Source organism: Trachemys scripta, chromosome 14 (assembly GCF_013100865.1).
Source record: "Trachemys scripta elegans isolate TJP31775 chromosome 14, CAS_Tse_1.0, whole genome shotgun sequence".
NCBI classification, from domain to species: Eukaryota; Metazoa; Chordata; order Testudines; family Emydidae; genus Trachemys; species Trachemys scripta.
Window position 1 is genome coordinate 5,271,265 of NC_048311.1, and position 11,254 is coordinate 5,282,518.

Sequence of the window (11,254 nt, forward strand, 5' to 3'; positions counted from 1 at the left end):
CCCAGCTCTGAGCCCAGCCCCTCTGAGCCAGGCACCCCCCTGACTCCCCCCAGCTCTGAGCCCAGCCCCTCTGAGCTGGACCCCCCACAACCCTTCCAGCCCTGACTCCCAGCTCTGAGCCCAGCCCCTCTGAGCTGGACACTCCCCTGACCCCTCACTCCGAGCCCAGCCCCTCTGAGCCAGACACCCCCCTGACCCCCCTCAGCCCTGACCCCCCAGCTCCGAGACCAGCCCCTCTGAGCCAGACACCCCCCTGACTCCCCCCAGCTCTGAACCCAGCCCCTCTGAGCCGGACACCCCCCTGACCTCCCCCGCGCAGCCCTGACTCCCAGTTCTGAGCCTAGCCCCTCTGAGCTGGGCATCCCCTGACCCCCCCCCCCACACCCCTGACCCCCAGCTCTGAGCCCAGCCCCTGTGAACCGGGCACCCCCCGACCCAGAGCCCAGCTCCCCACCCAGCCCTGGGCAACAACAGCGCCACCCCCAGGCAGCGACAGCCCATTGGCACCAACCATTACCATCCCCCAGCGACAGCCCATTATGTAATTGCAAATGTATACATACCATTAAAGCTTTTAATGTTATTAAATAATGTATTTTGTATATTTTCAATTATTAAAAATTAATTTTTGAATGTATTTCACTGGTTAGTATCATGTATTTGGAAATGTAAAAAATATAGCATTGCAACTTTTTTTTATGGAAGGGGCCCCTGAAATTGCTTTGCCCCAGGCCCCCTGAATCCTCTGGGTGGCCCTGGGAGCAACGGGCAGGGCAGGGGCCAGACAGCTGGAAGTGAGTCAGTCTCGGCTCGCTTGGGGTGCAGGGGGAGGGCCAGAACCCTGGCTCTGGGCTCCCCTCCCCCCAAGATGGACTTTACTGACTGTTTTCTGTGCTAATAAGTTCTGTTCCACGCTGTGTCCCTGTCGACTAATAAACCCTTCTGTTCTACACGCTAGCTGAGAATCACTGCTGACTGTGGAGTTGGGGTGCAGGGCCCTCTGGCTTCCCCAGGAGCCCTGCCCAGGCGGACTCGCTGTGGGAAGCACACGGTGTGGAAGGGGATGTTGACTGCTCCGAGGTCAGATCCAGGAAGGTCGAAGCTGTGTAAGCTTTTTGCCCTGGTGACAGTGTGCTCAGAGAGAGGCAGGCATGCTACACCAGCATCCTGGCTGGCTTCATATGGAGTCCTAGCTAAGGTCACCCAGAAGGCTGGTGGCAGAGCCAGGAATAAGAACCCAGGTGTCCTGAGTCCAGTGCAGTGCTATATCCACCAGGCCACGCTGCTATTAAAGATCGCGTGAGGCAGGGGTGCTGGAACTATTTTTAATGGGTGCTGAGAGCCATTGAACCAAACTGTAAACCCTGTGTATGATGGAAATAAATTCAAGGCACGGAGTGCTGGAGCACCCCCTCACTACTAGTTCCAGTGCCTATGGCATGAGGTGCTGCGGTGCTCTGGCCATGGGGGTGCAGAGAAGCTATATTAGCTAATTTAGGGTTTTGCACTGTTGTAGCAAGATCAGGGTGGGCATGCAAGTCACTTTTAACATGTCTGTACTTGAGCTGTGCACTGAAGCAGCTAGATGAGTATGAGTGAATCTGAATTCATTCCAGACATCGCTGTGGGCACGAACAGGGCTCCACCCTCCCCGGCTATCATGGGTTGCTCTTTGAGTGTCATAGAAATGTAGGGCTGGTAGGGACCATGCAAAGTCTAGACCTCCGTGGAGAGGCCTCTATGTCCCATAATGTCCCCCTCCGCCATACATATTGTCTGATAGATTCTTTTGATCAGCCCCTTTTGAGACAGCCCTGCTATGGCTGTCAGTCTGATTTCGTTCATAACCCAGGTCCCCAATATCTCAGTCTTCTTTTCCGGATATCGTTAACAGTTAGGGGTTGTTGAATTTGCTGATGAATCTCGGCATTTGTTATAAACTTATTCCATTCAATTCCCACTCTTTTTCTAAGGTCTTTGATTCTGAAGGCATTTAGATGGCTGCCTGCCCATGGATTCGCTAAATCAAAAAAACAAAAACAAAACAACCCAGTAAAGACAGCTCCCTGCCATTTGGGATGCACCGCACGTGACATTTTTTGGCAAAAAAAATGCAGATTTGGGTCAACTGAAGCATTTTGCAAATCTGTGTTAATTTTGCAAAAAATTGTTTCGATCCAATGAATAAATTAATCCCCTACCCAAACCCAAAACATTGAGTGTTGACCTGTTAGCAAGGAACTGTTTCTATTTTTCTGATTTAAACGACTCTTCGTTCGATCAAAATTCCTTTTAATTTTATTCTTTTTTAAACATAAAAAATGGCTCACCATTGAAACAGACTGGTTTTGTCTGGGGTGGAATAAAATGCTGCATTTGATCAGAAATGCATTTTTCTTTCCAACTTTTCAATTTACTGAAAACTTTTAAAAAATCATTTTGGGATTGACCTGAAACAATGTTTTTTCGTTGATTTTTCAGAATTGCCAGAAACGCCCCCGCAACTCCATTATGCACACCACCCTTGTGCCCAGATACCACGGTGAGAGATGCAGCATATAAAGCTGGAAAGATCCCCACTAGGCATTTAGAGCAATCTAGCCTGCCCTGTTCAAAGGCAAGAGGTCAGGCCGAGATGACATCATGGTGACCCTCTCTGAAAGTTACCCCCCACCAGGGTACTACTCTGTGGTCCTTTAAAAACCAGAGGTCTGTATTTTGTTCGTCAAACAGTTTGTGAGGATCAACCCAGAAACCCCTTTTTTTAAATCCAAAATTGTAAAATGAATTGAATTTTTTGTTTTATTTACAAAATTTTCATTTTTTGCATGTGTCTGCATTTCCCATTCTCACCTTTTCTTTCTTTGTTTTTCTTTAATTTTCCAGTGGAAAAAAAGTTAGAGAAAATGTTTTTTCTGCCTCCAAATTGCTCTCATTTGATTCCCACTCCTCTTCCAGAGGGGAAAAAAAAAAAGATGGGAAAGTTAAATAGAAAGAGAACGCAGAAAAAAGACACATGCACGCATGCACCAACAACCCTCGATCCCCCTCCAAAGCGGAATCCTTGAATTGGAGAGGAAAACGTTTTGAATTTCAGATTTTTTTTCATCCTTAAAAAAAAGAAAAAAGCAAGAAAGATTTTTCATGAAAAAAATGTCATTCTCGGAATGGAATGAAAAATTAAAATTTGGACCAGCCAGATTCTGAAACCCCTGAAGCCAGACCCCCTGGCTGGTTATTTGCCACTTTCTTTTAGGGTCAACCTCTTCAACGCTCAACGTTCTTTAAAGAAAGTTTAAAGGGGCTGGTTCCCCTTTCGGTCATCCTGCTGTAAAGGAGTCCCAGCCGTATAGGCCGGTGGTGGAGAGAGGAGACACACTATGGCCACTCACCCCCTGTAGCACATTTTTCTTCTTGTGATTGCAATCTGAGAACGTATCCCACAGGACTGGCCCCTTTTCTCCACCCCGCTGCCCTGCTCCCTGCATGTAGCAGAGTCGGGCCTCGAGTGCTTGCTGCCTCTATCTCCCGTTTGCCCTGCAACTGCCCCATCCCACCCTGGGCAATCGCAACAGAACTGCTTCTGAGGCCACATCTGCTCTACAGCCACGGCAGCAACACATCTACGGCACTGCAGCTGGGATGCTGCCTACGCTGACAAAAGGGGATTTTCCAGTGATGCAGTAAATCCACTTCTCTGAGAGGCAGTAGTGAAGTGGAGGGAAGAATCTATCAACCTAGCTGCGTCTCCACGGGGGGTCGACCTACGTATGGCCCTCGGGGCATGAAATCTGTCATGGAGGGGTCACAGAGGGTGAGGGTGCCAGCGGCTGCACAAGCAAGAATTCGCCCCGTGAACCCTTTATTCCTGGTGATGACGCGTGAGAAGGAAAGAACCCAGTGCTTCTCTTCCATCCCAGGGCTGGCAGTGAGAATAAAGATCTTATTGCTGGGAAACGGAGCCCCTGTGATTGCAGGGCACTATAGGGTGACAAAACAGCCACATTTGAAGAGTCACTTTTAGGATACGTCAGTACTAAAGCTGGAAGTGTGCTTTCCAGCATGGGTTTTCAGAGGTAGTGAGGCCATCGGGCCGTCCTGGAGGGGTCTTGGTCTAGATGCCCTTGGGCCGTCCCGTGTGGCGGGGGTGTCTCAAGCCCAGAGGCCCTCGGGCCATCCCGGGGGCCTTCTCCCAAGCGTGCAATGTGAAATGGAAGTGCCAGGTTTTCCTCTCCTCTCCCTGAGGGACGGGGCAGCCTGGCGCAGGCTCTCGGTGGCAACCACTCATGGCGTGCTCCCCGCGTGCTCCCTGTGGTGCTTGGTGAGGGCCGAGCGGACACTGAAGCCTTTCCCGCACTGCCCGCACCTGTAGGGCTTCTCCCCGGTGTGGGTGCGCCGGTGCCGTGCCAGGTCGGAGCTCTCAACGAAGCCCTTCCCACAGTGGGGGCAGGTGTAGGGCCGCTCGCCGGTGTGGGTCCGGCGATGCTTGGTGAGGTGGGCGCTCTGAGCGAAGCGCTCGCCACACTCGGGGCAGGCATAGGGCCGCTCGCCGGTGTGGACGCGCCGGTGCCGCTCCAGGTGGGAGCTCCAGGTGAAGACCTTCCCGCAGTGCCCACAGGGGTGGGATTTCCGCTTGGGCTGGGGTCCCAGGGCCTCTGAACCCTGAAACAGCTCCGAGCTCTCCCTGAAGCAGCTGCACGTCCCCTCCTGGTGGGCTCTCCGGGGCTTGGAGCCCAGCCTGCAGTCCTGGCACTGGGGACCCTGCTGCTGTTGTGGTCGCCCCAAGCTCTCCCCAGCGCCCTGGCTGCAGCGGCTGTGTTTCCCCTTCTGCTGAGCTTTCCTGGGCTTGGCCGGACTCTGCTTGCGAGCGGGTTGTTGGCGCTGCCTGATGCTCCCAGCTGTGTGGGTCCGTTTGTGTCGCGTGAGGTCAGAGCTGTCCCCGAAGCCCTTCCCGCAGTGGGGGCAGCGGTAGGGGCGCTCCCCGGTGTGGGTCCGGCGGTGCTTGGTGAGGTGGGCACTCTGGGCGAAGGCCTCCCCGCACTCCCTGCACCGGTAGGGCCGCTCGCCAGTATGGACGCGCCGGTGACGCTCCAGGTGGGAGCTCCAGGCGAAACCTTTGCCGCACTGGGCGCAGCGGTAGGGTTTGTCCTCCAGGTGGCCGCGCCGGTGGGCTGCCAGGGCTGGCGGGTCACCGAAGCGCTTGCCACAGTCGCCACACTTGTAGGGGCGCTCGCCGCCATGGGCCAGCTGGTGCTGCCGGAGGTGGGAGCTCTGGGTGAAGCGCTCACCGCACTCAGGGCAGGCATAGGGGCGCTCGCCTGTGTGGACGCGCCGATGCCGCTCCAGGTGCGAGCTCCAGATGAAGCTCTTGCCACAGTCCTGGCACGGGTAGGGTTTCTGGCCCTGGGGTGTTCGCTGGTGAGCTGTGATATCCTGCAGTTTCTTGGGGCTGGGCCCCTGAGGGGTGGGTTTGCCCTGTCTCCTCCCTGCCCCTCCCAGCCTCACCCCAGCAGGCCCCTGGCAAACAGCTCCTGAAAATCCTTCCGGCAGCATCTCCCGTGGTTCTGCTGGCTCAGGGCCTTCCTTCGGGGGATTCTCCTCCTCGGTCTCACTCGCCGTCCCATCACCTGCCAGGACAGAGAGAGAATAACTCCCACACTCCGCTCCTACATGGCTAAGTCTCAAAGCACTTTACAAACCCTCATTCCCCAGATGAGAAAACTGAGGCACGGAGTGAGGGCGTGACTTGCTCAAGCTCACCCAGCAGGCCAGTGGCTAAGCCAGGAATGCACCCCAGGTCTCCTAGGTTCCTGTCCAGTGCTCTGTCCAGTCGGACACTGCCTGCCTGCCTGGAATCCACTCCCTGCTCTGGGCGGAAAGAAACTCGGAAAAGGGGTGAAACAAACTAAAATAGCTCCCCGGGAGATTAGAAAATCACGGGCTGAATCCCCCAAGCCCTCGCCCAGAGGAGGGGACCAATTCTGCCCCCACACCCCATCCAAGCCCTCAGCAGGGAGGGTGCCACAGCCAGGTGTTGTCAGGCTGGGTGAGAAGCTGTGAGTGATGCTCACCAGGAGGCTATGACGCCCACTGGGCACAGTCCAGACCTGGGACAGCAGTGGCAGAGCCGGGACGCTGATGGGGCCCAGATGGGAACCCCAGCTGTTTATTGACCAGTCAGCATAGCTGATCCCTCACCTGGGCCAGACGCTGCTGGGATCTCCCTCTCCTTGGAGCCTCTGCGACGCCGTTCCAGTCGGGAGATCACCTCCGCTTTCAGAAAGGGAAATTCTGTAGGGGGGGAGTCAGGCGGAGGGGGGAGGAACAGAGCTCGTTAGGCAGCGACCCCCCTCTCCTTGCTCTCTGCCAGCGGGGCTGTGATCACCACAATCCACAGCCCCTCCCTGGAAGGCTATGGGGCTGCATGGGGGTTCCCCAACTCCCTCTGTGTGATAAGATGCACATGGAGAGAAGCCACGTCTACCCCAGGGGATTTATTTGTCCCAGCCACTAGAGAAGGACAGGTCCCCATACACAGTGAGCACCACACAGCTGGGGTTTCCCTATTCCCCTACCGAATGGCAGCTCGGTTGCTCGCTCCCCCAGGACTCTTTGACCAGCCTTGCCCTATCCCCAGGGCCGGGTCTGCATCTGCAGAGCCCCAAGCACCCGCTATGCTATGGTGTTGCCAGCCCTTGCAATCGTCTCACAAGTCTTGCAATATTCGGGATTTGACCTCAAGCCCCGGTTGCTGGAATTGTGAGATTGTGCCAGAATCTCAGGGTTCACTACAAAAAGAGATTGAAAGATGTAAATTTCTAGCGCAGGTGGTGAGGGGCATTGACAAGATATCACTTTAAATTCTCAGGAGGTTTCCTGGTCCTGTTGGTAGGCTAGTGGGTGCTATAGTGAAGCATGTGACCTGGGTCTAGCAGCAGTCAGTCTGCAAAGACCCAGCATAGAGCAAAGTGGGGTGAATTGTGCCACATTGCCTGAGGGAGCAGCCTGTTTTCTCTCTCTCTCTCTGTTTTTGGTTCTTGTGCATTTCAGTTCTGGATTCTAAGCAACCAAGTTCTGTTGCTTCCAGCTAGAGTCTATTATGTTTCTATTTCGCTTCTTTGCATGTAAGCCAGGAACGCAACAGGGAGCTGCAGAGAACAGTTTGAAAACGTGACCCTGTGTGTGATGCTAACGGCTCAAAAACCAGAAGGTGAAGAAAAGAAGCCCAACATTTTTATGTTTTCAATCTAATGATTTCAAAGCCAATCTCATGATTCCGGGGATCTAATTCAGGAGTTTGGCTGCAGTAAGAATAACACCCCAATGGTCATCAGAAAGGACAAGCCACATTTTTTAACCCCAGCCCCCTTCTGTGCTGGTGTGGGATCCCTGGGAGACGCTGTGGGGAGGCCAGTGGGGCAAAGGGGATGGGCAGTGCCCCCTGGAGGGGGTCCGGTGATCTCCAATACCAGTACAGGTTACAGTGACTCCAGCGCAGCATGATAGGGCACTAGCCCACCCCTAACCATGCCTTGAGATTGGGCCCTCCCTGGGGATGGGAAATATGTGTGAGTGACATGAGACTCATGATCACAGGACATAGTAGTGGAAGGGACCACCTGGCACATTGAGTCCCCAGCTATCTCTGACAGCCCCGTCATATAATCCCATTCAAGCTGCAGCTTCAAACTAGCTGTTCCTGAACCTCCCTCCTCTGATGGGTAGAACCCTACCAATTTCTAGCCTCAGTTTACTCCTGACTAGTTTATCCCCATTTGTTCTTGTGCCGACATGGTCCGGTTGCATTAGCAGATCTTCCCCCTCCCTGGAGCTCACCCCCCCCACTCCAAATGAAAAGCAGCCCTCTCTCAGTCTGTGTCTGGCTGGGCTGAACAAGCTGAACTCATCCACGCTCCTCTTGTAAGCCGACTCCACTGCCCTGGGCATGCAGAAGTCCACTAGCAGGGGCCGGAGAGGGGATGGTCTCTCTCAGGCTGGCATCTGTGGACTATGGGGCTGATCCCACTGAAATCTAAAAGACCCAGACCCTGAGCAGTGCTTCAGAGACACCTCCACCCCCCATGTCCAAACGCCCAAGGGGACAGGAATCCTCACCCAGCGACATCAGGGTGTCGTAGCTTTCTTGCATGACGTCCCTGTACAGGGCTTTTTGGTGAGGATCCAGCAGGACGCACGGCTCCATGGTGGAATACACACCCACCTCCTTGCCGGCCGCTGGCCCCTGGAACAGCCAGAGACCCTCACTCAGAACCTGCTGTCCCAGCCACCCCCCGCCCCCAAGTTCTTCCATGGGCCCCACTGCCCCACCTTCTGGTGCTACCTAACGATTAGCACTCTGAAAGGCAGCACTCTGAAAGGCACCCAGGGGGTGGTCTTCTATCCCGGCTCTGCCCCTGGTGCCCACAGCCCAGCCATGTTGCCACTCATGCCTCGGTTTCCCCATCTGTAAAAGGGGGAGAATGACCCTGAGCTCCTTTGTAAAGCACCCGGAGATCTGTGGATGGAAAGCGTGACAGGAGAGCTCCTGCTATTAGCATTCTCACCCTCATCCTCCCCCGCCCAGCCCTAGCCTTTAACTCTGGGGTGTTTCCAGCTAGGCCTGGAGGCTCAGGCACAGCCATCCTAGTGAGGCACAGATGATCTGCCATTGCCTGTCGAGGATGAGGGGTTCCCAGACACCTTTCCCCACTGCGGAGTGTGAAGCCATTGGTGCCTTGGCTACTGCCATGGCAGGCCGTTGGGGTGGGGGCGGCTGGTACCCCTCTACCTGGAATGTCAGCGCCATGCTAGACAAGTCTGTCATTAACCCCTTCCCCCCGCCTGCTCACTGCTCCCCCAGCCTCCTGGATGGGCCACCTCAATCCCACGGCCCGGCCCGTGGGAGGGCAGGATCTGGAGCGTTATCCTGCAGCCGAGAAGGGTGAGCAGGAGGAGGTTTCAGGAGGGGCTTTTGGCCCATTTCTCACCCCAGTTCCCCCAGAGCCTTTCCCTGCATAAGAAGAATTAGACCCACAGATGCTTGGAAAACCCTGGGGCACTTTATTCCTGGGCAGACCCGGCCCCTCCCACCAGGTCCAAACCCTCCCAGACATTGGTATCCCCACTCCCAGGCACAGAGCCTCTTAGCCAAGCGCAGAACCAAAGGAGCCGCTCTGCGGGATCCCCCCTGACACTGTCCCCAGGGCAGCACATCCCCCCAGCAGCGCGGGGACCAGGCAGAGGCAGGAACTGGCTTTTCCTCTCGCTGCTCCTCCCCTTCTCCCCAGGAAAGTCAATCTGCCCCGGGGGGGCTGCAGGAAATGGGTCTGGGCAGGGCTGGGAGCCGGGACCTCCCGCCCCACTGATTGCTCCTGCTGCCCCTGCCAGCCTCTATCTCTGTCTCCCTCCCGCCCCCTCTCCCCTCCTCTCGGGCTGGGAGACTCGGTCCCCGGCCCGGGGCGTTCGCTCTCTCGGAGCTGGCTCGGCTCCTGCAGGCGCTCAGGGGAGCAGAGCCGGGGGTGGGGGGATGGGTCAGGGAGGGCAGCAGCTCTGGGACTCGCAGACCCCCTCCCCCCCGGGAGCGGAACAGGGGAGGAGGGGCCGATGGTGCAGAGTCACTTTCCTGCCCGGTCCCAGCCCTTTCCCCCGGGTCTCTCCCCTCACCTGCAGGCTCCGGCTCAGGGGCTGGTGTCGGCAGAGCCCGGGGCTGCCCCAGGGGCTGGTTCCAGCTGCCGCAGAAAGTCCCCCCGGCTGGGCACAGAGGGGAGGGGGGGTCAGTGCAGTTCTCTCTCCTCACAGACCCCGCTGGGGAGCAGCAGCGGCTCAGCCCGGGCTGCAGGTTCTCTGCCCGGGAAGCTCAGCTCTCTCCCGGCGGAAGAGGAAGCGGGGCAGGCAGAGGAGGAACCAGTTTCCCCTCCTTGAACATCAGCCACTGTCCTCTAGTGGCAACAGCTCCTCTTCCCCGGCCGCTCCAGCGAGAAGCCAGCCCCGGGGGCTGAGCGGTTCCCAAGCCTGTCACTGGGCCCCATATAGATTCATAGATTCTAGGACTGGAAGGGATCTCCAGAGGTCATCGAGACCAGTCCCCTGCCCTCATGGCAGGACCAAATACTGTCTATTCTAGACCACCCCTGATAGACATTTATCTAACCTACTCTTAAATATCTCCAGAGATGGAGTTTCCACAACCTCCCAACCGTCTGGGACCCAGACAGAGCAGCCCGACTGGCTCCCAGCTGGCTGGGTCAAGTCTGGAAGCAAAAGCGAACCTCCCTGCTGAATGGGAAGTGAATCGGGCCGGGGTCCCGCCTGAGGGCCCCCAGAAATAGCTTGTTAATTGCACCCCCCCCCCCGCAAGTCCTCCAGCGCCCTGGAAGCGCACCCAAATCAGAGCGGTTTGGGTCCGGGACAGGGGCACTGGAGCAATTTGTACAGTGGGGGTGCTGAGAGCCACTGAACCAAACTGTGAACCCTGTCTATATGGAAGCCACTTCAAGCCATGGATGCGGCTGCACCCCCCACACCCATTGTTTCAGCACTCTGGGACAGGGAGAGTCCTTTCCTGGTACACATCCAGCCCTGACTTCTGACGCGGCATCATCAGTGCTAAACACGCTGAGTTCCTGGGCACCCCTTGCTGAGACCAGTGTGTGTCCAGGGGCCTCTCAGGAAGTCCCAGACACAGCCAAATAAATGAAAATCGAGCTGGGTCCCTGAGGGGACTATAAGTACTGGCACCGGCCACTGTTGGAAGACAGGACACTGGGCTAGATGGATCTTTGGTCTGACCCAGGATGGCAGTTCTTATGTTCTACCAAAGCTGCTATTCTCAGGGAGACTCCTTCCCCTTTTTCAGACCACTTTAAGCACTGGCTCCCGCTCCAAGGCACCTATTTCTCCTGCCAGCGCTGAGGATCTGGGATGCTGGATTATTTATTGCTTACTATTTTTATTAACATAAATAATATCTAGCACTGAGCAGCCCCAATCCCGGCCCAGGACCTCATTGCTGCTGTACAAACATGGAACAAAACCACAGTCCCTGCCCCACACAGTTTTCCCCGACCATCCATGCACACGTCTGTTTGTTACAGTCATTGTTGTCAGTCTGAGCAAGGCCAGCTTCAAGCATTCAAAAATGATGAGTCAGGCCCCCAAATCACGAGCTATACTTACAAATCATGCACTTGCCAAAATACCGAATGGGGGTTTCTTTTTCTTTGCTTTCCTGTTTCCAAGCCTTTAGGGGTCTCAG

At 55.8% G+C, this 11,254-nt stretch overlaps 1 protein-coding gene across 2 annotated transcripts; it reads right to left on the reverse strand.

The window, feature by feature from the left end:
• Positions 1-2,275: 2,275 nt before the first annotated feature.
• LOC117887164 (zinc finger protein 497-like) lies at positions 2,276-9,900 on the reverse strand. Of its 2 annotated transcripts, XM_034789482.1 has the most exons (4): positions 9,664-9,900; positions 8,116-8,242; positions 6,199-6,291; positions 2,276-5,627 (listed from the first exon to the last, which is right to left on the reverse strand). In XM_034789482.1, exons 2-4 carry the CDS (start codon positions 8,201-8,203, stop codon positions 4,285-4,287), a joined length of 1,524 nt encoding a protein of 507 aa, XP_034645373.1. In that variant the 5' UTR covers positions 8,204-8,242; positions 9,664-9,900; the 3' UTR covers positions 2,276-4,284. The 2 variants fall into 2 exon arrangements, with proteins under 2 accessions (XP_034645373.1, XP_034645374.1); XM_034789483.1 differs by lacking the exon at positions 8,116-8,242.
• Positions 9,901-11,254: the final 1,354 nt, after the last annotated feature.